Genomic DNA, 24477 nt, shown 5'->3' with positions numbered 1-24477 from the left:
TCCTCCAATCGACGGGAGGTAATGAATAATTCACGAGAGGGGCGTGGCCAAGCCTCCGCTCGCGCGCGTGTGTGTGTGTACGTGTATGTGTGTCAGCTGACGACAACAGTTTGTAATCATGAATTGCTCGTTCAATACAGTGGGCAACGCAGGGAGACATCTGGCGGTCAGATGACGAAGCGCAACTTCAGGCTCAGGTCCTGAATTGGGAAAGGGTTGATTGATAAGTTGTGAGCCGAGCCTAAAAAGATTTCACATCATTCACTCTGTCTGTGTTGTTGTTTCACAGACAATACATTTTTGGATAAGGGTTTTTGGTACACAGTCATTTAAAATAGGAAAACACTCACCAACAACCTCAATAACACACACAAACACACACACACACAACAACAACACAACTATAACTGTTATTCTGTGCTTCCCAAAATAACGAGGCAGATGTGGAATCAAAAAGGTGATTTATAACGCTAATAACCCTCATTACAATAATTTCAATACAGTATATATAAAACAACTTGTCAAGATCTAGAAATTATTTTAAATGTACATACACTTTCACATCTGTGTAGTAATGTGAACTGAACTCTGACTCACTAGTCATGGATAAGTCTTAGAGGAACATAGAGTTTAATTCTGCGTGGACAGATTTGCTTTCACTGCCCACAATACAGGAGAGACATGATAATAATTACTAATAATGTGCCTGCTATATGATGAGAAATGATAGAGAATAAAAAATGAGAGAAAAACAAAGGAAACAACCAGACATTTCCAGAACAAACACAGAGCATTTACTGAAAAGTACCAAGCTGGCGATGAGCGTAAAAGAGCGACCTCGATACTGTGGAAATGCTGAGGAGAGCATAATATATTTAAGTATCATTTCAAGAAGTCCTTAAGGCGCGGAAAGCCGTTCACAGACGGAGATTACATATAAGAATAACTTACTAAAATATCGGAGAAAGCGTGAAATTGCTTATAAAATTAGATCCACCCAATACAAAGACTCTCAACATACTGATGATATTAATCAGCCATAAGATCAGGGTTAGATCAAGGTTCAAGTCCTTGTACTTCTTGTTTCTGTCAACACAAAGAGCATTGTTCCCCTGATCTCCTCCAAACTTGGCACTTGGTTGTAAATTACAGTCGAGGATCCTTTGCGTTCTCAGTAGCTCAGTCTCCTACTGAACATTTCGATAAATATTTTCTTCTACTCCACCAGTGTCCACCGTGTACTCGGCGAATTCTTAGGGCCCATTGACGTAGTCGTCGTCAGTACCACTGCTTTCTTCCTCCTCATCGTCGTCCTTCACGGAACTCTCCTCTCCCCCCTCCACTCCTACTTGTTTCTGCTTCCTCTTTGTGTCCTCTAGCTCAATGTTCACATAGTCATCTTCGTCCTCCTTCTCCTCATCGTCAGAAACTTCATAATGGTTCTCCCTGGCAGCATCTGAAATGCAAAGAGGACAAAATGTGTCATGAAGGGGGGATGATTCCTTTTGCGATTCTGAGAGACGAGCATGTATGGAGATGCCACAGCTCTTCTTATTATGAGTTGTTTGTTTGTCCTGGTGAACACTGACTTGGAGTGGAGTCGCGGGCTTCACATTCTTTGGCACGTCGTCCTCTGACCAGAACGACCAAGAGAAGGACCAGCAGAAGCAGCAGCAGGAGGGCGCCGGAACTTGCTAAGGAAATGGGCAGCACCAAAGTTGCTGCAGGGAGAAACATTTATCCGTTTACCCTTCTAAACCAAAAATCTTTTGCTCAGACTTTACACTCTGCCCACTTACCTTTAACAAAGACACTGATGGGCTTTGACTCGTCTGATGTAAATTTCCTCAAAGAGAGCTGGATTTCGTACATGCAGCTGTAGTCGCCCTGGTGCTTATATTCGGCGGGAGAGATGTTAAAGGAGGCGGAGCCGTTGACCTCTGGCTTTCTGAAGTCTGTGTTGTTGGAGCCAGAGAAGATGAGAATGAAAAGGCCTCCAGGATGAGGTTCGGAGAGCCAGCAGCTGATGACGAAAATGTGACCCACGGTGACCTGTGCCCCCGTAGAAGATGCCAGAGAGATGTTGGGCTGCTGCAGCCTCACTGCAGGAAAACAAGAAAATACAGATTTTGACCTCTGGGATTTGAACATTGATAATATTGGGATGGACTTTAAGTTAAGCACGTTAAGTAAAGATTTACGATAACATAACAAGACTGTTCCATTCATCCATCCACTCATACAGTCCATCTCTGCTGTTCAAGTACACAGCTTTGCCTGTTGTCCAGCCGTGTGAACCCACAACCTTTTGGCTCTTTGAAATTCCTCAGCATCATTCAGACGTTCCAGTTGAATTCTGCCTACTCACATCTAATAATGACACCGACGGGCGTTGACTCTGATGTGAAGTTCCTGGAGGAGAGCTGCACTTCGTAGATGCAGCTGTAGTTCCCTTGGTGTTTATATTGAGCTGTGGAGAAGCGAAAGGAGGTCGAGTTGGAGGTCGAGTTGGAGGTCGAGTTGTTGATCTCCTGCCTCGTGTCACGGCTGCTGGAGCCATTGAAGACGAGAATAAAAACGCCTCCGCTATACGGTGAGGAAATGGAGCACGTGATGACGAAGCTCTGGCCCTCCGTGACCTCTGTCCCGTCAGGAGCCCGGAACAGCTCTGGATCAGGAGATGTGATTGAGACGCAGGGCTGCAGCCTCACTGTGTCAACAGATGGCAAAAAGCAACGTTTACTTCCAGAATCTCTACAGCAGAATTGGTGTGATTAAAGTAACTAATCAGCACACAAAAACACTAAGCTACAGCCATCAATAATGTCAAGAGTATTTATATATTATGTGATCATTACTTTGACTGATTTGGGTCAAAGTAATGATATCTGTGTATCTGGGATAATGGTGGTCATAACAAGAACATATACACTATATCTGTATGTATGTCTCACCAATGATGACGCTGACTGTGTTGCTGTGGTCGCTGATGTCCCTCGGAGTCGAGTATTGGCAAGTATAGTTTCCCTGGTGAGTGGAATCTGTGTTGGACAGGTCCATTACTCCCAGAGTCTGTTGAGCTGAAATAGTTTGATCTTTTCTAGAAACTCCGTCCTTATAAAAGCTGATTTTTACTGGAATATTAAAGCCGGAGGAAAGAGAGCAGGTGAGGGTCGAATTCTCTCCTGGTTGCAGAGCTAAGCTGGTGGGCAACAGACGAGGGGTTGGAAGAGGACCTGCAAGGAGGTATCAGTCAGGGAATCAATGACTTATAAAGCTGAGTAGTGAGTGTGTGTACATATGTACAGCATATATACACATTCATATATATAGATATAGATATAGATATATCTATATAGATATAGATATATATAACCAGGTGCCCTCACAGTTTGGTGTTAACGTCAACAAACAAGAGAGATTGCTTACTGCATATATGTCTTTCTTCTCTTGTTTTGCTGCTCGTATAGCACAAGCGAGTGAGGCTGCACGCACAAACGCACACACACACGCACACACACATTCTCGTGCTCTCACACACAGTTTTCTGTAAGCTGCTTGTGTGCAGCTACAATAAAATCAGGACATTTCAAGTTCAAAGTCTTTTGTTTGTCATGTGTGCACATTGAAGTATAACCTCCTTATGGTAGTTCCCCAACTGCTGTGATAGAAGTACAACATTAAGCAAGTATCAAGGTTCCTGCCTATTTACGATTCACAATCAACTTTGGACTCTTTGAAAAATTGTACCCTGCCAAAACCCGGGATCGAACCAGGGACCTTTAGATCTGCAGTCAAACGCTCTCCCAACTGAGCTATTTCTGCTCATACAATACCTGGCCCCCCCGCCCGAGCTTTGTCCAGCTGAGTGCTCCCTCTGTCTGCATGCATCAGTCACACAGCACCACCCAGTGGTCACAACACAACACAGTACTATTGAACACGGGAGAGACACAGATGAGTCCATGTTGGCCTAATCCACAGTTCAAACACACGCAGATTCAGTGAACTGGAAACTAACTCTAACTAAATTGCCTGACTGATTTACTTTGACTGATTTGGGTCAAAGTAATGATATCTGTGTATCTGGGATAATGGTGGTCATAACAAGAACATATACACTATATCTGTATGTATGTCTCACCAATGGTGACGCTGACTGTGTTGCTGTGGTCGCTGATGTCCCTCGGAGTCGAGTATTGGCAAGTCTATTTTCCCTGGTGAGTGGAATCTGTGTTGGACAGGTCCATTACTCCCAGAGTCTGTTGAGCTGAAATAGTTTGATCTTTTCTAGAAACTCCGTCCTTATAAAAGCTGATTTTTACTGGAATATTAAAGCCGGAGGAAAGAGAGCATTTGAGGGTCGAATCCTCTCCTGGTTGCAGAGCTAAGCTGGTGGGCAACAGACGAGGGGTTGGAAGAGGACCTGCAAGGAGGTATCAGTCAGGGAATCAATGACTTATAAAGCTGAGTAGTGAGTGTGTGTACATATGTACAGCATATATACACATTCATATATATATATATATATAGATATAGATATAGATATATAGGTACAGATATATATAGGAAGGCAGTGGCTCAGTGGGTAGAGCTTCTGCTTGGGAACCGGAGGGTTGCCGGTTCGAGCCCCTGCCGAGGTGCCCCTGAGCAAGGCACCGAACTCTCAATTGCTCCCCACTCTGCAAAGGGTGGTTATGTAATGTAAGTCGCTTTGGATAAAAGCGTCTGCCAAATGATCGTAATATAACCAAGTGCCCTCACAGCTTGGTGTTAATGTCAACAAACAAGAGAGATTGCTTACTGCATATATGTCTTTCTTCTCTTGTTTTGCTGCTCCTATAGCACAAGCGAGTGAGGCTGCACGCACACGCACACACACACACACACATTCTCGTGCTCTCACACACAGTTGTCTGTAAGCTGCTTGTGTGCAGCTACAATAAAATCAAGACGTTTCAAGTTCGAAGTTCAAAGTCTTTTGTTTGTCATGTGTGTACATTGAAGTATAGCAATAGTGAAATGCTTCTTATGGTAGTTCCCCAACTGTTTTGATACAAGTACAACATTGAGCAAGTATCAAGGTTCCTGCTATTTACGATTCACAATCGTCTTTGGACTCTTTGAAAAATTGTATCCTGCTGAAATCCAGAATTTAACCAGGGACCTTTAGATCTTCAGTCTAACGCTCTCCCAACTGAGCTATTTCGGCTGATGTAATACCTGCCCCCCCCCCGCCCGAGCTGTGTCCAGCTGAGTGCTCCCTCTGTCTGCATGCTTCAGTCACACAGCACCGCCCAGTGGTCACAACACAACACGGTACTATTGAACACGGTAGAGACACAGACAAGACGTTAGCCTAACCCACAGTTCAAACACACGCAGATTCAGTGAACTGGAAACTAACTCTAACTAAATTGCCTTGATGTGTGAAGTAGTTAGTGTGTCTGTGTGCGGTCACACAGGGAAGTGACAAAACGTTATCAACATATTAAATGGTGTGCAGGTTGGACATTATCCAGGGAAGAAGCCGTTACACTTTGGTGCCAGTCGGCCTGATGGTGGTGCTGTGATCACCACTTTTGTGTTTTGGCTTATAACTTAAGCTTCGCAAATCATAGCATCAAAATGTGAGAAAAAACATTTCTCTTTATCTACGTTTTTCTCTTATCAGATGCCACAGATGAGTCATTCTTCACAAAGTCCTGTATCTCATGAATGAGAAAAGGAAACATCAGTTGACCCGATGATGAGGAGAGACTGAGTAATAATTAGGAGACAACTCTGCCTTGGCAGAGGTATGCCTTCTAGTTAGTATTATTATTAAGAGTTGTTGCCTCACCTGAACAGATGACACCAGCATCCTCACTGTGACCACAGTTGTGTGTTCCAAAGTTCGGGTGCGAACACTGAAAGAGAGAGTTTTCATCTCCTGAACACGCCACGTTATCGAGCCAGATAACGCCAGATCCTGGACCAAAGTGGGCTCCTGACTTGGCTTCCCGTGCCGTCCCACAGACCAATTCTCTACAGACCACCCTGGCGTCCTTTATGTCCCATTCATCATCACAGACTGTTCCCCAATGGTTGTTATGTAAGATCTCCACCCTTCCAGCGCACCGAGTGGGGCCTGCCAATCTGATCTGAGCATCTATCAGACACAGAAGAAGCACAACATTTCAAGATTTTCATTTCTGCTTTTTCGACAGAACGACCAAAAGTTCAAAGTGTTTTGTTTGACATGTGTGTACATTGAAGTATAACAATAGTGAAATGCTTTTTATGGTAGCTCTACAACTGTTCTGAAACAAGTACAACATTTACAAAAGCGTCAAGGTTCCTGTTATTTACGATTTACAATCGTCCATACAGTCTTTGGACTCTTAGAAAAACTGTATCCTGCTGAAACCCGGGATCGAACCAGGCACCTATATATCTACAGTCTTATGCTCCCCCACTAAGCTAAAGCTGGGGTGCAATTGGGTTACAAGGGGGGGCAAGGAGGGGAAGGAAGGGTCAAGTCAAGAAGAGGTTGGGCGTTGACCTTCACCAAGGACGTTATGTTTTGGGTCATGTCTGTCTGTTAACAGGACATGACAAAACGTTATCAACATATTAAATGGTGTCCTGTATCCTGTATCTCATGAATGAGAAAAGGAAACATCAGTTGACCCAATGATGAGGAGAGACTGAGTAATAATTAGTAGACAACTCTGCCTTGGCAGAGGTATGGGCTCTCTGCATGCCTTCTAGTTAGTATTCTTATTATTAAGAGTTGTTGCCTCACTTGAACAGATGACACCAGCATCCTCACTGTGACCACAGTTGTGTATTCCTAAGCTTGGGTGCGAACACTGAACGAGAGAGTTTTCATGTCCTGAGCACGCCACCTCATCGAGCCAGATTTTGCCAGATCCTACACCAAAGTGGGCTTCTGTTTTAGCTTCCTCTGCCGTCCCACAGCGCAATTCTCTACAAACCACCCTGGCGTCATTTAAGTCCCAGGAATCATCACAGACTGTTCCCCATTGGCCGCTATGGAAGATCTCCACTCTTCCAGAGCACCGAGTGCCGCCTGCCAATCTGATCCGAACACCTATCAGACACAGGAGAAGCACAAAATTTCAAGATTTTAATTTCTGCTTTTTGGACAGAACGACCAAAGTTTAAAGTCTTTTGTTTGTCATGTGTGTACATTGAAGTATAACAATAGTGAAATGCTTGTTATGGTAGTTCTCCAACTGTTCTGATACAAGTACAACATTTACACAAGCATCAAGGTTCCATAAAGTCTTTGGACTCTTAGAAAGATGTTACCCTGCCGAAACCCGGGATTGAACCAGGGACCTTTAGATTTTCAGTCTAACGCTCTCCCAACTGAGCTATTTCGGCTCTTATATTACCATGTCCCCCCGCCCAACCTGTGTCCAGCGAATTGCTCCCTCTATCTCCATGCATCAGTCACACAGCACCGCCCAGTGGTCACAACACAACATGGTACTATTGAACACGGGAGAGACACAGACGAGTCCATGTTGGCCTAACCCACAGTTCAAACACACGCAGGTTCAGTAAACTGGAAACTAACTCTTACGAAATTGAATGTGTGAAGGAATTAGCGTGTCGTTTGTGCGGTCACACAGATCATGATCAAATAGGGAAGTCAACTCAATAAGAGGTTGGGCGTTGACCTTCACCAAGGACGTTATGTTTAGGGTCAAGTCTGTCTGTTAACAGGACATGACAAAATGTTATCAACATATTAAATGGTGTGCAGGTTGGACATTATCCAGGGAAGAAGCCGTTACGCTTTGGTGCCAGTCGGCCTGATGGTGGTGCTGCGATCACCACTTTTGTGTTTTGGCTTATAACTTAAGCTTCGCAAATCATAACATCAAAATGTGAGAAAAACGTTTCTCTTTATCTACGTTTTTCTCTATTCAGATGCCACAGTTGAGTCATTCTTCACAGCCCTGTATCTCATGAATGAGAAAAGGAAACATCAGTTGACCTGATGGTGAAGAGAGACTGAGTAATAATTAGGAGACGACTCTGCCTTGGCAGAGGTATGGGCTCTCTGAATGCCTTTTAGTTAGCATTATTATTATTAGAGTTGTTGCCTCACCTGAACAGATGACACCAGCATCCTCAGCGTGTTTACAGTTGTGTGATCCAAAGCTTGAGTGCGAACACTGAACGAGAGAGTTTTCATGTCCTGAACACCTCACCTCATCGAGCCAGATTGGATCAGATCCTTGACCAAAGTGGGCTCCTGACTTAGCTGCCGCTGCCGTCCCACAGTGCAATTCTCTACAAACCACCCTGGCGTCCTTTATGTCCCATTCATCATCACAGACTGTCCCCCATTGGTTGTTATGGAAGATCTCCACTCTTCCAGAGCACCGAGTGCCGCCTGCCAATCTGATCTGAGCATCTATCAGACACAGAAGAAGCACAACATTTCAAGATTTTCATTTCAAGTCGGATCATATGTGTAATGCATTCAGGAGAACACACTGACCTGTAACGAGCCACGATGAGGTCAAGAGAAGAAAGACTAGAGAGAGGAGAATGGAAAGAGTCATACATGCTGGAACAAACTAATGCACATGAAATGTAAGTAATCTTTCCAGAACACAAACTCCTCTGAGTGTTGAAATTGTGTGAATTGCCTCTCACCTAAAGTCAGAGACAGTAACTTTCTGCACTGTGCTCTCTCCATGGCAGTGTTCGGTCGTTCTTTCGAAAAAGCAGAAGTGAGACCTTTTGTAGAGAAAACTCTGACTGATTAAGTGAGTGGTATAAGAGATTCACACCCCATTAAAGAACGCTGTGTTGTTTGGTAAATATCCTCTGCAATCCTCTTCAGTCATATACAACAGAATAAATGGGGTTGAATTGATGACCCCCTCAGAAGTGTGATAGACCACGGCTACACACACACACACACACACACACACACACACACACACACACGTCAGCTTGGCCTTTGGTACATCTCATGAACTTGGTGGACTTGTGCGCTCCCCGACTGCCTCCTCGCTAACTTGAATGCAGATGTCAGTTCTGCATGCTGCTGCAGAAAGTGGATTTCTATTCCTGCACGCCTGCTCTGGTTAATACACATTAGAGGGATACATTAAGATGTTCTTGTGAGATGAAGATAAGAAGGGGCGGGGGGGGGTATTATTCTTAAGAGTGATGATTCAGTGTTCAGGAAGTGAAAAGTGGAGCTGGGTGCTGCATGTTGTGACTTCTCCTTTTCTGGAACCCTGACCTTCTTTTAAGCCACAAGTGCATGAATGTGTGTGTCTATAACAGTTTATACATTGTTCCAGTAAGTTTAATTTCTAACTGCTTCCTGTGGGTTTAAGCAGCACAGTATGAAATTAATACTTTCTGGGTTGCAAATGAAGTAATTGATGGTTACTGGGCTGGAACGCTGTGGGGAAAGTTTCAGAGGTGTTTGAGGTCACATGCATGTATAAGAACCTTTAAAGAAGCCATTAAAAAGACAAATTATATTTCTTTATTGAACTTGCTGTGTTTCTGATGTCGTGGGGGGAGTTTTTACAGGTTTTAATGAGGGAAAACACCAGAGAACGACCACGAGGATACAAGTTTTGCACCCGACAGCAGTGAGGGTGCATCATGCAGCTTGTAAAAATAGACACACATTGTACATTTTAATCATGGTTTCATTACCCCTCTGCAGTGTGATTTAGCAATCTTCATCTTGACCCTAAACAGAATTGGACTTATTTGAAACTCAAAAGCTGCACCGTACTAATAGTAATAATCATAAAGAAAAACAACTTTACAAGACACCTTTTCTCTGCCAAACCTGCTGACTTTCTCCTTTATTTCTGCAAAATTCATAATTCTAGAGGAAAGGGAGGGATGGAATTGCAGAATTAATTACTAACATCAACTCATTAACTATCATCATTATCAGGAAACTACCAAGAACAAAAAGGGGGGAAAAACATTTACAAAAGTGTGTTTCAAACAGAAAAGAAAAATCCCATTCTAGCTAATAAATAAAGACAAAAAAACAATGAAAAGTAAAGTTGCAAAATGACTTTAGACTCTGAGGGTTTGTTTTTACAAAGTATTTCTATCGATGATTCCAGTGAAAGAACAATGACAGAGATTTGCTATTCGTCCCTGATTTGTATTTGACTGTGTGTGTGTGTGTGTGTTAGCTGGACGAATCGGGGAAAGCTACAGTGTCAGGTGCTTAACAGAAACATACTATATACACATGTACACTTATGAAAATAACTTCTTATATCTGTAAATCTCACTTATACTGCTGTCCCAGCTTTTATTTACAATATCATACAAATTGATATGAGTTACACAGAGAGGGGCAGCTGCCATCTAACTAAGACGCCCCCTGACCACACCTTCCACTTTTAGTCTCCCTCTCTTTGTAACGTCTTGAGTGAAAATTCCAACCCTGTCAAACTTCCATAACAGAGGAAGGTGGAGATAGAGGTCAGGATCACATGACCGGCAGGTGTGGAAGAATTGTTTCCTCTTTATTTCATATTTTTCTTTTCTTTTCCAGATGTGTTTGGTGGCATTTCCAGACTTCTTTCCAGCAATCTACCAGAATATCTACAATCCAATAGAAACTCTGGCACCTTCTACAATAAAATAAATAATTATTTTAGAATATTTCTTATTTTTTATAGAAACAATTAGAAATATGAGTTGAAATGTTTGTGAAATATGAAAGATTTACAAGTAGTTGAAGCAGTACTGACAAATGAAAGTGGAATCCTTCTAAAAAGCTTGAGAGTGTCGACACCTCTTTCTGAAATCTTTGCGCAACAGATTTAAAGTTTTACAAACCTCAGAAACAAAAGGAGATGCAGCATTGCCGCCTTGCAGGATGCTTCCACCTGTGGCACACACACTCAGCACTGACTGTTGGTGTTGTTTCATAGCCTGATATTTCAGATCAATCTTCCCGTCACATGATCCAAACCTCTTACTTTGTCTTGAAGTGTAGCTTACAATATTGCTGTATTCTTCTGTCCATATAAATATAACATAATGGTCTAAATCTTTGTTTTTACCCACAGGTGGTAAAGTTGTGTTGTGTTTTATCCTGCATCTTAAAATATTTATTTAAAAAAGTGTATCTATCGTAGTTTTCGTTGTATTTCATGTTGAAAATCTTCTTCTGGTCAGCAGGCTGCACACCTGCTGTCACTCATCCAGTCAGCTCTCTGTGCTTCCTTCCCCTTTGCCCCTTCCTGCTGGGAAACCCCAAACTTGAAAAAGAGTGCATCAGTTTTTCATTCAGCGCAGGGAAAGTGAAGCTCTGCTCGTCTCTGCATCTGGTGTTTCACTTCCACCTCAGTTTTGACCGCATTGTTTACTGCGTTGTGCCTACAGTACCGTGTCCTGACCACTGGGCGGTGCTGTGTGACTGATGTATGCAGACTCAGGTGGAGGGAGAGGGGGCAGGGGAGCAGGGTGTGGCGCTCCGACTCGATGAGGTAACTGATTTGGGCGATGGACTCGGGTGAGCGCTGGCCGGGTCCGTTTCGTCCACTTCCGCTCTTCCTCGCCCTCCTCTTCCTCCTCCTCCCTTGCCTCCGCCGGCTCCCTCCAGTCCTTCAGAGTTCTCCAGCATCTCCTGGATGAGAGGGGGCATGGAGCCGGGGATCTCCATTTTCAGAGTGATCACTCTTTCTGCTCCTGTGAAGATAGACTGGGATCAGACTTTGCCCTTCATGTGCCGAAATAGCTCAGTTGGGAGAGCGTTAGACTGAAGATCTAAAGGTCCCTGGTTCGATCCCGGGTTTCGGCAGTAGGATTCCTTTTTTACAAATAATCAATGGAAATGTTAAGATTGTTTAATGAATTAGATGTTATTGATCTCCAGCCAAAACATGCCAGGACCTTTGGGCTATATGTATATTCGTGTGTGTGTGTGTGTGTCTGTGTGTGTGTTGCTCACCCTTCACGCTGATGCTCCGGAGGTCAGTAATCTTCATCAGTATCTTGGGGAACATGCTGGGTTTATCTGGCCTCCTCCTCCTCACATAGATCTGAGAACATATGACAAGTGTTCTTCAATGTTTTAGAATATTGATCTAATTGGAAATGTATTATCTCAGAAGGGAAAGTTTAGACCGGCTGTCGGCATAAAATCGAAACACAAGAAGCGATTCAAACCTTCAAAGCTTCCAGCATCGGTTCTTGAAGAACGTCCACCTTATCTGACTCCTCCAGGTCCTGACGGTCTGCACACACACACACACACACACACCACACCACATCGATCAATAAAAGCTGAGGGGGTTTGCTGGGATTCTGAAATATATAAATCACAGTTTAACTTTATTCATCATGCTTATTTTACTCCTCATCCTCTACACGTGTTGTATTTGCGCTGTGAGGACCCTCCTCCATATGTGACTACAATCTAACATACATACAGACAAAAACGACACATTCAGCTTGGCATGTTGTCCTGGAGGGCGTGTGTAGTACCTCCACAGAGCAGGCAGATGGCGCTGAGTAAGCCTGTCTCCGCGTCGTCCATCTCCAGCGGGAGCAGCTGGTTGGCGAAGGAGAACACCAGTTCAGTCAGCGGTCCGAACCCGGCATTGTGCATCTGCGTGCGGTTCAGAGTCAGGCCGTCGGAGAAGGTCATGGTGTCCTGGTCCGGCGTGTAGCGAGTGCAGATCCTCAGAATCTGTGAGAAACAAGGGAAGAAACTGCTGTAAAAGGAAGAAGAGCCAAGCGTACACTCCTAGGTCATAGAAGTCTGAATCTGCGTGTCAGAAAGGTAATAAAGTCACCAGTATATCGAGGCAGGCGGCTTTGAGCAGCGTGATCTGATCGGCGATGGTTAGCGTGGTGAAGCCGGGCAGCTGCTTGGCGAACTCCACTGTCTTGATGATGCATTTGGTAGAGAGTTCGCTGAATTTGTCCCACAGATTGACGTCCAGTGGGACGCGATGCTCTGCGCTGTTGTTCTGCAGGTAAAGGAGAGGCGGAGACACAAACAGCTTGTTATCTTTCATGCAACAATGTAACAAAATGTCACGGTTTCAGGTCATTTACATGTGAAGTGGCTGACCGACCATGTTTCTCTGTGTGTTGTATCGTTGTGTAGATGTTTGTGGTTGTCTGTGTGTCTCTAGGTCTTTAAATAAACCATTAAAGATCCATATTCACATGTTTTAGCCTCTGAAAGCTTTAGTTTAGTTCAATACAAATATGTTCTTCATTGACCTTTGACCCTGAGCCCTGTGTATGTTCTCATGGATCGTGTCATGGCCTGCGTACCGTTGTGTATTTTCCCAGCTGACACAGCGACGGAAACGTGCCCTGATGTGCCCGCCGCACTCCTTCAATCATCTTCTCCGTGTCCGCTGACAGGACGTAGACCTCCACCTGCTCCACCCTCCTCTCCTCCTTCTTCTTCTTCGTTCTGTCGTTTCGCACCACTGGTGGCGAGAAGCAGAGTGAACGAGCTCAATCTTGTGAGTGAGTCACACGTGTACATGGGCGGAGTTAACAAGACTCCGCCTTTGCATAAGAATGAAGCGCTGCGGTCGCCTTACAATCATGATGTTACTTGCATTGTGGTGACATTGGTAGTTGGTATGCTAACTATGGGATAACAAAGTGATAGCAAACGGCCACCAGGGGGCGACAAACACCAAGCAATTTTAATACATTTGGTTGCAGAGCTGCCCAAAGGAAACATTTACATGCTGCTGTTACCATTACCAATTTAAGGTCAATATGTTTTCCCTCATAAAGGAGTTCTCCAATATCATGTAAACATCACAAACTCAATTGAGACCTACTCAAAGTGCATTATGCTAACATCAAGTAACTGACATGTAAAGATCACTGATGGAGTAAATTTGGTGGGCACATATGTCTTACATACATCTTACTCGCATTTCTGCTTTAATCGCAGCACAGATGCCTAATGCGAGTACTGAGTGTGTGTAAACGTAACCATGGCGACTGACGTTAAGAACAGCAGCTTTGGGTCCAAGCGTGGATCGCAGCCCCATGTGCATGATCATAGATGAAGAAGTACAAAGTGTCATCAGCGGCGTGTTTGTGGTAATAAAATGGTGGCAGGTCCGTATACTCACACTCCTTGGACATGCCGACGTCCAGGCATTTCTGCAGGCGACAGGACTGGCAGCGGTTCCTGGTGACCTTGTTTATGACACACACTTTGTCTCGGTGACACGTGTACGTCGTGTTCTTCTGGATGCTCCTCCGAAAGAAGCCCTGACCGAGACAAACCCACACAGAGGAGGAAGAGATGAGACAGTGAAGAACATTTCAGGGCGTTTGTTTTTTGTTTTTTATTGCACCGCCCTTCACTAGATTCAAACCTGAAATCATGGCTGACCTTGGGATTAGAAGCAGAACTGCTACCTACAGACACCATCGCTACTTTTGTTGCCAGTCGAGTAAAGGATGAAGGGGAATCCTTTTGTTTGAGCAAAGAGCGACTGATTTTGTTGAGGGACAGCTGGTATCATGTCAACAACACCACGCGCGCGCACACACACACACACACGCAAGCACACACTGATATCAAAGTAGATAACTCCTTGCTTGTTGAGATTCTTTGTGCGTGTGTGTTCATGTGTGTGAAGGATTAGCTTTGTGTGAGTATTTGTTTATGTGTGTAGGATTAGATAAAAGGCAAAGAGGCTTAGAGGGAGGAGGGGTCGTGACCTCTTCGCTTGTAGAGGCGCTCTGCCTGTCTCGCTCTGTAACGGTTTCTCGTCCAGCGCTTTACTGAGCGCCACCACGGGCGTTACGATTCTGACGCCATTGGTGCATTAGCTGATAATCTCACAGTCGTATATCAATGAAATTGGAGGAGGGTTGGGCCATTAGCTAAGGAAAGATTTATTTTGTTACACTTTCTTTCCAATTTTACTTATTTTTCCAGATTTTCTGGCAGGATTTCTGTATTCTAAGTATCTGTGTGTGTGTGTGTGTGTGTGTGTGTGTGTGTGTGTGCGTGTGTGTTGTTAGTGCCGACCTTGCAGCCCTCACAGGCGCTGACCCCGTAGTGGTAACCTGACGACTTGTCCTGACACACGAAGCAGGGTTTGTAGACGCGGGGCGGCGGCGGTGGAGAGGGAGGGCCGGTCACCAGGAGGTCCTCCCCTGAGCTGGTGCTCTCTGTTTCTATAGCTACAGAGAGAGAGGCAAGAAGAAGAGGTTAGGGAGACCAGAGGGCACCCGTACCTCCGGCAAGGACGGGTAGTCATCCAATTGTGACAATTAAGTCTATCAATTGATTAGACCATGAGCAGCCCCCCCCAGCCCCCCCCCACTCAAAACACAAAAGATCTTTGAATCTATGACGCTCCAGCTTGTGACAGAATGTACAGAACAGTTACTGTTACAGCGCCACCATCAGGTCAATTGTTCTTTGCATAAGTAGTGAAACAGAGGTTCTGACTCTGTTATGTCGGTTTTGATGTTCTTGTTTTTGGTCAGAGACCCAGCAAAAACAGGCTGTGGCCCATTTCAGGCTCTTGACCCTTAGATTAAGAAACCAGGGCCGGCCACCCACTGTCTCTCTCCTCTGCCATTCCCTCTTTTGCCAGCCTCCTCTCTCCTCTCTCCTCTCACCTAACTCTCTCTCTCACACACACACACACACACACACACACACACACACACACACACACACACACACACACACACACACACACACACACACACACACACACACACACACACACACACACACACACACACACACACACACACACACACACACACACACACACACTTCCCCCTCCCCCAGCTCTAGCAGCCATACCAGACATTCCACTATGGAGGAGATTCAACTCCCCTTTACTGGTCTGCTCTGTTTACAGAGAGAGAAGAGAGAGAGTGTGTGTGTGTGTGTGTGTGTGTGTGTGTGTGTGTGTGTGTGTGTGTGTGTGTGTGTGTGTGTGTGTGTGTGTGTGTGTGTGTGTGTGTGTGCACGCGCGCGTGTGTGTGTGCGCACGCATGTGTGTGTGTGTTTGTTTACTGAAGAACTGAATGGGGCTGACACCTTATTCCAAAATCTGACTAAACTCTCTCTCTCTCTCGTCCATACATCCTCCTTCTGCTCCTCCTCCTCCTCCACCATACCTTCCCACTCTCTCTCTCTCTCTCTGTTTGTCTTTGGTCTGTTCTCACTGACACACTAGCCAGTGTTTGCCTACAGCACCGTCTGACCTCCCCCACTCCCTCTTTCATCCCCCTTTCCTCATATTTCCTATCGTCTCTTTTATCATATTTCCATATTTTGTGACAAGGAGAGGTTGGGCTTCACTTCTCGATCCAATACTTTCTAGAAGCCTTCCTCCTCTTCCCACTCAATGTAAGAAATGGAGGCTAAAATGCCCTGATTCTGACATTCTTAAGAAACTTTATATTAAGTTATATGAAGTGCTATGGTAATGACTGCTGTCTTTCTATTGTAAAGTACAAGTCGCAATATGGCACTTCTCTGTTTCTATGGCAACGTCTACATACTTTTCTGTTTCTACAGCAATGACTATATAGCGCTGTTAGTCTTCAGGCACTTTTCTGTTTCTATGGCAACGTCTACGTACTTTTCTGATGCTATAATAACATCTACTTGGCGATGTTTGTTCTCAGGAACTTTTCTGTTTCTATAGCAACATCTACATACAGTTCTGTTTCTATAGTAACGTCTACATAGTGGTGTTTGTTCTCAGGCACTTGACTGTTTCTATAGCAACATCTTCCTACTTTTCTGTTTCTATAGTAACAGCGTCATAGTGATGTTTGGTCTCAGACACTTTTCTGTTTCTATAGCAATGTCAACATACTTTACTGTTTCTATAGCAACATCTTCATAGTGATGTTTGTTCTCAGGCACTTTTCAGTTTCTATAGCAACAGCTACATAGTGTTGTTTGTTCTCTGGATATTTCCTGTTCCTATAGAAACTTCAAGATAGTGATGTTTGTATTTGAGCATTTAACTGTTTCTATAGTAATGTCTATGCAGAAATGTTTGTCAAAGGTCAACACAAAGTTGACAGAATGGTAGCAAAATGTTTCTTTGGGTCAGAGGTTTGCTAAAATACAAAGAAAACAAAAATGAGGGTATATTGTCTGATCAAGATAGTCGATTGAAAGTAAATATTTCAAGCCCAATATTGAGAAGATGAATGATTACAGGATTACTTTTACATTTCTGCTTCAGTATGTGTGAGGGTTAGATCACACTAGTCCACCCTAAAGATGTCCTCACTTCACCAGAGAACATTATGACCTCAGAATATTCTGTATGTTTGATATCCAGCAGAGACCGGCAGGTAGCCATGGTGGCTGGTGTTCACCTGGCTCTATCTGCGCCTGATCCCTGCCTGACCCCTGTGCTCCTGTCAGGATGTGTTTGCCTCTAATGCTTTTAACACACATTAGTTCACGTGCTGTAGGCTACTCTGTGCCTAAGAATATCCTTGTCTTAAAATAACAATAACAAAATAACATCCAAAATCATAGCCACCCTCACACCTGAGGCGAGCGATGTTCTCCTGATGTGTTAACATGGAGGAAATGTGACCTTAGATGACCTCTCTGGGCAGTCATGGTTTTGTAATTTCTAAATAGCTTAATCAGCTTTAGGTCTGACCTGTAAGCACTGATTTCTCCTGCACAGTTAACAGCTTGAAGGATTTACGATCTTAACTACTAGAGCCTGATTAGGGGGACTTCCAGGTTCCCTGACATAAAGACCATAACCCAGACCTTGTCGACTAAGTAGCACTGTAGCATTGGGCAACAGGAAATGATAGAATGGGGGGTTGTTACTTTCCTTACCCACAGGAAATCCCACACCACAGGCATGAAAGCAGGTGCTCCTGTGCAAGTAGCTCCACGAAGCATTTAAAGTTGAAGCAAGCAGTGTTTTAGTTTTGTTTTCAGTCTTTTTGCCTGATAAATCAAGAAGTACTGAACAATCTTCCCCGTTAACACTCTCTATCCTCTCACTATAATGAACACAGACACTCTGCATTGGCTTTTTTATTTATTTCTAATGTTAGCTCACTTAACCTAACCTGCGGCTAAAGCTTGCGAGTCAATGTTATTGTGCAATGAATCATCAAATATCGCTTACAGCTTGGTTACATAGTAAAACGTTAGCTAGCTAATGTTAACGATTGGGTTTTGCTGAATAATGTCACAGCTACTCAATGTTGGTTGCTAACTAGCTAACAGTCAGCTAATGAGCCTAGCGATCGATGGTTTCAGACAAGTATTGGGCGGCTGTACAGATGGATTGTGTCAGAGTCTGTGAGCAAAGAATGCTGGGAACGCTCACGTCACGCATGCCTCCACGTACGTTATGACTGAGTCAGCGGCAGCTATCAAGGTTATTACTCTGTTTATTCTTTATCTTGTGTAACAAATGCGAAAGATAAAAAGATATGAGAGAAGAAATGTCTATGAATTAATCCCCACTGAAAAGCATGATGCCACACACACACTCTCACACATACACACACCGGCAGAAATAAAGGCAACATTTAGAAACAAACACTGACACACAACCAACCACCTCCTCCCCTTCCACACACTCACACTCAGGTCAAACTTGTTCAGTACACCCTCACATTCCCAGACAAACTGTGAGAGTGTGCGCATGCGAGTGTGTGTGTGCACGCGCGTGTGTGTGTCAGTGTGGCGAGTGTGTCTCAGAGAAGAGAGAGGTCATTCAGTGCGGAGAAGTGATGACTGGGCAGCTGACACAAGAGAGAAAGAGGCAGATAGAGAGAGAAATAAAGAGAGGGAGGGATGTAGGTCACTTCCCAATTGTCTGTGAGTCATTGCTCTGGATCACACCCAAACACACACACACACACACACACACACACTCAGCTTACATATCGGCAGAGCACTCACTGAATGAGTGTGCATGCCTGTGTCTGTGTACAGCCTATTTATTGCAGTTTGACCTTTGAACCTGTTTGACTCTCTTCATTCCATTTGGGTGTAGACACACACATACACACACACACACACACACACACACTGAAGCAGACCCTCCCTATCTTAATTTACGACACACACACACACCCTCCCCGTTTCTTTATGTCCCTCTTTTATTTCTCTTCCTCTATGTTTCACAACTGCTGACAGACCAGAGCCCATGTCCCCGTCCCGTCCCCCCCCCCCCCCCCCCCCCCCCCCCCACACACACACACACACTGTGTCACCCATGGGTGATCACTGCATGATCATCCGTGGGTTACTATCTGCAACCATCAGGCTGGGCTGCACAACAGAAACAAAAGAAAATGACACTTTCGGGGTCAAAGTTTGCAGGAAAATACTCTGAGGCCACAGCTAAACCGAAACAGATTAAGAGACTAGTGCTGGCCTGGTAAGTGAACCGCTTCCAATTTCTTGTTAATATTCGTGTTTCTGTTCGTTTTGTCCTGTGCCATCTTCCCTTGTTATTGATTGGACAGTTTAGTAATGTAGCAGTGTAGTAATGGGACCGTCAGTAAGAAGAACTGTGCTATGTCCTTTCATTTATTTACGTATGAACACAGGTACACTTGTTGCCTTTGTAATCGTACCTGTGATGATTTTATCTGCGATGCAACGCGCAAAGCGGCTATCACATGACGCCGCCCGTCAGTACATCACGGCCGGGTGTAGTTTCGCTGTTTCGCTGCCTTCGCGTTAAAGATTGACTTGGCCCAAATCCACATTTCTGAGCAGAGTAGAGAAGCCAAATGCGTTTAGGTCACATCACACTTAGGTTACTTGCATCTCTGGCTGTGAAAGCAATATGTGGTGTGGGTTTTTTTGTGTAATTTTACCGCTTACTTCTATGTGCAGGTCCACATATCACCGTGGTAATCGCTCAAGTGACAGTATGTAGCCGCACGCATTGCTTTTGTCCCGGCTGAATCAGAGGGCAGGGAGTCAATAAGGAAGAAAACAGTTTGGGTCACCCGGCCTGAACTTATAACTATTTTTTGGTTGAATTGTAGCGAGTCGAAGGCCTGCTTCCTCCCAGATACACTCGAGGCCGAGCAGAGACCCCCAATCTACTTGCCTCGCTTCATAGCAGGGCCGAGGCCTGCATGTTCCTGCTCTCAACTGGGTCACAACGATGTAGCAAACGATGTAGCAAACAACATCACAATGTAACAAGACTGAGCAGCTAAACTACCAACACCTTCTTACTCTATTCTAAATGTAAACAGTGCTTATACTTGTGTGACATTACATTACATTACGATCATTTGGCAGATGCTTTTATCCAAAGCGACTTACATTACATTACCACCCTTCGCAGAGGGGGGAGCAATTGAGGGTTCGGTGCCTTGCTCAGGGGCACCTCGGCAGGGGCTCGAACCGGCGACCCTCCGGTTCCCAAGCGGAAGCACTACCCACTGAGCCACTGCCTCCCTCAGACGGTCAAATAGGTGGTGGGGTCAGCGACGCCTTGGTGTTTGACCTCGCTGCTACCCCTACATTTTAATTATTTGACTATCGAAGCAAATGATGTCTTTTTGTTGTTCATGTTCATGTTCCTGCGAGACCCTTCAGCTGCTGCTAACATGAACCGGGAGCCATCACCACAAAAAAAATAAGGAGCAATACAACCTGAAACCTGAGTTGCTCCATTCAAAACATAAATGTTCAAATCCCACAATACACTGGGCAGAGAAAATGCTCGAATGTGAACATCTAATGGAAAAGGACTTAACATCAAAGGCAGTAGCAAAGTTGGGTCATACCAGGCTGAATGCCAAACGGCAGGGTTTGTCTGATATAAAGGAGGTCTGGCAATCAGCACTTTGATATGTGAGCAGCGTGAGCAATATGAGACACCTAACAGAGCTACAAAGAGGCTGAACCATCCGAGCCCACACTGCAGGTGCATCAGACGACAAAAACAACGCAAAATAATTTAGTACGGCTCTCAAAAATCATGGCAGCATTGGGCAAGCACAGGCAAACTGTGTCAACAAAGAGGAAGAACAGTCACAAGCTCCAGCTTACCAACAGCAATATGACACATGCAATACTTAGCCTTTCTACAGGTTTTGCAAATACTACAAACTGATATGCAGGATTTGCAATCACTCGAATTTACAGTAGGCATCCAACAATCTTACAAGGGTCGAATTTGTTATTTTCCACACGTGAACCACCCCCTTGACATACAGTGTGTAAGTTTGATGAGATCAAATGCAGAACTGTGGAATTGACTCATATATGCTGCGAGCAATGAGGAAGTACCGAGCGCGGAGGAAAGGAAATATGAGCTGAGGACGAGCGAGGAAAGAATTTGGGAGACATGAGCAGCTCCTCGTGTGGAGGATTCATGCTGCGTTTGGGTCAAAACTACTCCATCATCCTTTTTTGGACAATCAATCCTTTTTTTTATTCAACTACTTATTTATTTCAATTCTTCAAACCTATTCTGGTTTGCATTTTTAAAATCGTGTTGAATATTGTCAAACTAGCTGATTTGTATCTTTTAACAATTCATGTACCAATCGCCCCAAGAGCTGATATTTGTTGTTTACATGAGCACAACATAAAACTGTGATAGGACAGAGACAAATGATGTATTTTTGGCAAAGATTGGTCAATTTTGGTGATCAAAGATTTGGAGCTGAGACAAATATCCTGTAAGGCTCATAATAACAAGGGTAAATATATTTCAGATGAATATTTTGAACAGTTAACTAAACTGTGAGATTGTGATTAACGATAAAAATCACAATTAAAACTAAACTAAACCTTCTACATCCTAACAGGAGAGCAAAGGTCAAATATAAGCAAAACTGCCATCAACTCATGAACCATTAACTTTATGTGCTGCATGTTGTTTGCATTCTTTCCAGTATGTCAGTTTGTTTACATGCAGGTTAAAACTTGATTACGATTGATAGATTGGCTTCATCGCTATATATATATATATATATAATAAAAAAACTATTTCATCAATGTATGACAAAGATAATGAACAGTTGACTGTGACATTACGGCAGATTCACACTTACAGTGGCTGGAGCCGCTCCAGTGTCTGCTGGTCACCAGGGAGCCTCCGAAGGGACGCTGGAGTCCCGCCACCCCGGACAGGAGGCCCTTCTCCTGGCCGAGGCAACCTCCGAGCCCCGGGGGTCTGTGGTAGTAGTCCATGCTGAGGAAAGATCCGGGGCTGGTGGGGCAGCTGGGGCTCAAACCCACCACATCCACGCTTTCGTACATCCCAGAGAGGAGTTCAGAGGGAGAGCGAGTGGGGGAGAGGAGGAAGAGGAGGGGAGGGGGAGGAGGGAGAGAAAGATCTCTTTCTGCCAAATAGAGAAAAAGATCAAAGTGTCCCGAGCGGCAGAGAGAGAAAGAGGAAGGGAGGGAGGGAAGAGTTCACATCTTCATAACAGACTGATGGGAGGAGGAGGGGGAGGAGGAGGAGGAGAGAGATGACCGGTCCCGGTGACCTCGCAGCCCTTGGGGAGGGGGAGTCCAGGCAGTTTACCGACAAACTCCGGCGTTTGCACAAACAAAACCCAAACAAAAAACACTGTCTTCTCCTTAGAGGACAAAAAGTAAACAGAGTCGCGGTTTTGGAAGACAGAAGTGCGTCCAAATGTGCTTAATAAGGCGTATTTATGGCGTATCAGCACGCAGGACGAACCGAACGTACGTACTGACCTCAAAGTTGTATCGTAGAGTCATTAGCTTTTGCACTTTCGCCGTCGTATTCGCGTGATGTTTCTTCATTCGTTAAACAGCGAGTCATTCATCGCAGCTACCCGGGCGGACACTGATCTTTCGCGGACAGAAACGCAAGCGAACCCGCGCCACGGTCACACGGTCGGTCACACACACACACGGACACACACACACACACACACACACACACACACACACACACACAGCGCGTGTGTCCAAGGTGCTGGTAGCGGGTTATCCAAAAGGCAAGGAAGACGCCGGGCGGAGTCGAGACGAAATATCAGTTTGTAGGTGTTTCTCCGCCTCTTGTTGCCGCTCGTAGAGGTCCAGCAGCGGCAGCAACAGCGGCGGCGGCGGCGGTGTCCTGTGGTAACCTCCGCTCTGCACCCGCCTCTCTCTCTCTCTCTCTCTCTCTCTCTCTCTCTCTCTCTCTCTCTCTCTCTGTATGTGTATGTGTGTGTGTGTCTCTCTCTCTGTATGTGTGTGTGTGTGTGTGTGTCTCTCTCTCTCTCTGGTTTGATGAGTGACGCCAGCTGCACACCAGCTCCACCTACCTGCTGCCCTGTGTGAGCTCACTAAACGCTTTTCTGCTGTCAAACCCAGCGGTTCTCAAACCTTGTGGCAGGCATGCTGAGCTGAGCTACTACACCACAGGACAGAAACATGTCGCCCTGTGTACATCATTTAATCTTGCTTTCTGTTGTTCAGCTGCGATCCCCAAATCCCTTTCTTACACAAACTCACGTGAGAGTTCATTCTAGCTCGAAAGATGATGCTACTTTGGCGAGTATAGTTGTTTGCACTCCTTCCTGTCTCTATTTCGTTGGCTGTTTCACATCGTTTTCTCGTGACAAGGTGTAAACACACATTTTTGTATAGTCTGGATCCAAACGGATCCCTTCAAAGATTGAAGGAAGTAAACGGGAAATGAACAGTAGTAGAGCAGGCCAACTTGCACTTTGGTCAGATGGCGACAATGACAAGCTACGGCGATGGAAGCTTGAGGGAAAGGCTTTCAGAGAGCTCAGACCAAGTTAGACGCGTGAAGCTCTCAGGGTAGAGGTCGTTTGTGTGTGAAAACAGCCTCAGGGTGTTTTCACACGTGTGCTGTTTTCCAATATGCTTACTTGCTGACTACACACTCCAAGTAAACACTCAGGCGCGGGAGGCAAACCCTGGACTTTACACTTGAGGGGTTCAACTGCGGCGGTGCGATCGGAGGAACACTTAGCGATGGTGAAGCAGGGTTGAAGCAGGCGTGTCTCGGACCTGAAAGTCAGGCTCAGTCTGTTGTTGCCACGTGAATAGAATGAGCCATCAAAAAACAGTAAACAAAGGCCACAGGCTGTCAATTCCATGAACTTTTACCAGTATAAATTAGCATTTTTAAAACACAAACCTAATCCCTATGACAACATGGTTTGTACTCCGTTCCAACCCCTTGGCTGGGTCGTTTCTGAGCAAACTGGTTTCGCTTCCGGAGCTCGCAGTCAAAATGGATGGGACTCAACCCGGAAAACAACAACAACAATAATCATACAAAACAGGACCATCGGATTTGTAGGAAAGTGCCTGGTGTTCACATGCAGAGTCAACAAACACATTTCTGCTGACACAAAAGAATCACACATGCTCATCACGAACGTGTCCATACATTCAAGTGTCTCTACAAAACCCCACCGCACGCACACACACACACACACACACACACACACACACACACA

General features: G+C 44.9%; 3 protein-coding genes and 3 non-coding genes across 6 annotated transcripts; 1 reads left to right on the top strand and 5 right to left on the bottom strand.

Annotated features, from left to right (window-relative positions):
• Positions 1–473: 473 nt before the first annotated feature.
• LOC142992735 (uncharacterized) lies at positions 474–3085 on the bottom strand. The gene is made up of 5 exons (XM_076143266.1): positions 2955–3085; positions 2369–2710; positions 1800–2102; positions 1590–1721; positions 474–1456 (listed from the first exon to the last, which is right to left on the bottom strand). The coding sequence occupies exons 1-5, from the start codon at positions 3058–3060 to the stop codon at positions 1254–1256; spliced, it is 1086 nt and encodes a 361-aa protein (XP_075999381.1). The 5' UTR covers positions 3061–3085; the 3' UTR covers positions 474–1253.
• An 18-nt stretch (positions 3086–3103) lies between these two features.
• Positions 3104–8769, bottom strand: LOC142992734 (scavenger receptor cysteine-rich domain-containing protein DMBT1-like). Its single transcript, XM_076143265.1, has 7 exons — positions 8680–8769; positions 8522–8557; positions 8126–8434; positions 6788–7096; positions 5843–6151; positions 4145–4426; positions 3104–3236 (listed from the first exon to the last, which is right to left on the bottom strand). The coding sequence occupies exons 1-6, from the start codon at positions 8720–8722 to the stop codon at positions 4209–4211; spliced, it is 1224 nt and encodes a 407-aa protein (XP_075999380.1). The 5' UTR covers positions 8723–8769; the 3' UTR covers positions 3104–3236; positions 4145–4208.
• Positions 3753–3825, bottom strand: trnac-gca (transfer RNA cysteine (anticodon GCA)). The gene has a single exon. It is a non-coding gene; the product is annotated as a tRNA-Cys (tRNA).
• trnaf-gaa (transfer RNA phenylalanine (anticodon GAA)) lies at positions 7320–7392 on the bottom strand. Its single transcript has one exon. It is a non-coding gene; the product is annotated as a tRNA-Phe (tRNA).
• A 737-nt stretch (positions 8770–9506) lies between the features above and the next one.
• On the bottom strand, positions 9507–23191 carry LOC142992547 (retinoic acid receptor alpha-B-like). Its single transcript, XM_076143021.1, has 9 exons — positions 22081–23191; positions 15053–15207; positions 14142–14283; positions 13315–13475; positions 12825–13001; positions 12514–12718; positions 12196–12263; positions 11978–12068; positions 9507–11715 (listed from the first exon to the last, which is right to left on the bottom strand). Exons 1-9 carry the CDS (start codon positions 22286–22288, stop codon positions 11459–11461), a joined length of 1464 nt encoding a protein of 487 aa, XP_075999136.1. The 5' UTR covers positions 22289–23191; the 3' UTR covers positions 9507–11458.
• trnaf-gaa (transfer RNA phenylalanine (anticodon GAA)) lies at positions 11755–11827 on the top strand. The gene has a single exon. It is a non-coding gene; the product is annotated as a tRNA-Phe (tRNA).
• Positions 23192–24477: the final 1286 nt, after the last annotated feature.

Source organism: Genypterus blacodes, unplaced genomic scaffold (assembly GCF_046128005.1).
Source record: "Genypterus blacodes isolate CSIRO-AG114 ecotype Tasmania unplaced genomic scaffold, CSIRO-AGI_Gbla_v1 ptg000022l_1, whole genome shotgun sequence".
NCBI lineage: Eukaryota > Metazoa > Chordata > Actinopteri > Ophidiiformes > Ophidiidae > Genypterus > Genypterus blacodes.
Note: the sequence above shows the minus strand (reverse complement) of the source record. Positions and strands in the feature narration are given on the sequence as shown.

Coding starts and splice junctions, on each gene's coding strand:
- LOC142992735 (XM_076143266.1), bottom strand. CDS start 3,060: ATGGACCTGTCCAACACAGATTCCACTCACCAGGGAAACTATACTTGC. Junction 2,103..2,368: donor CGTCGGTGTCATTATTAGAT/GTGAGTAGGCAG, acceptor GTTTTCCTGCAG/TGAGGCTGCAGCAGCCCAAC. Junction 1,457..1,589: donor AGCCCGCGACTCCACTCCAA/GTCAGTGTTCAC, acceptor TTTGCATTTCAG/ATGCTGCCAGGGAGAACCAT.
- LOC142992734 (XM_076143265.1), bottom strand. CDS start 8,722: ATGGAGAGAGCACAGTGCAGAAAGTTACTGTCTCTGACTTTAG. Junction 8,558..8,679: donor GTTACTGTCTCTGACTTTAG/GTGAGAGGCAAT, acceptor TCCTCTCTCTAG/TCTTTCTTCTCTTGACCTCA. Junction 4,427..5,842: donor TGCTGGTGTCATCTGTTCAG/GTGAGGCAACAA, acceptor ACCTCCTTGCAG/GTCCTCTTCCAACCCCTCGT.
- LOC142992547 (XM_076143021.1), bottom strand. CDS start 22,288: ATGTACGAAAGCGTGGATGTGGTGGGTTTGAGCCCCAGCTGCCCCACC. Junction 14,284..15,052: donor GCGCCTGTGAGGGCTGCAAG/GTCGGCACTAAC, acceptor TGTCTCGGTCAG/GGCTTCTTTCGGAGGAGCAT. Junction 13,002..13,314: donor AGCTGGGAAAATACACAACG/GTACGCAGGCCA, acceptor CTTTACCTGCAG/AACAACAGCGCAGAGCATCG.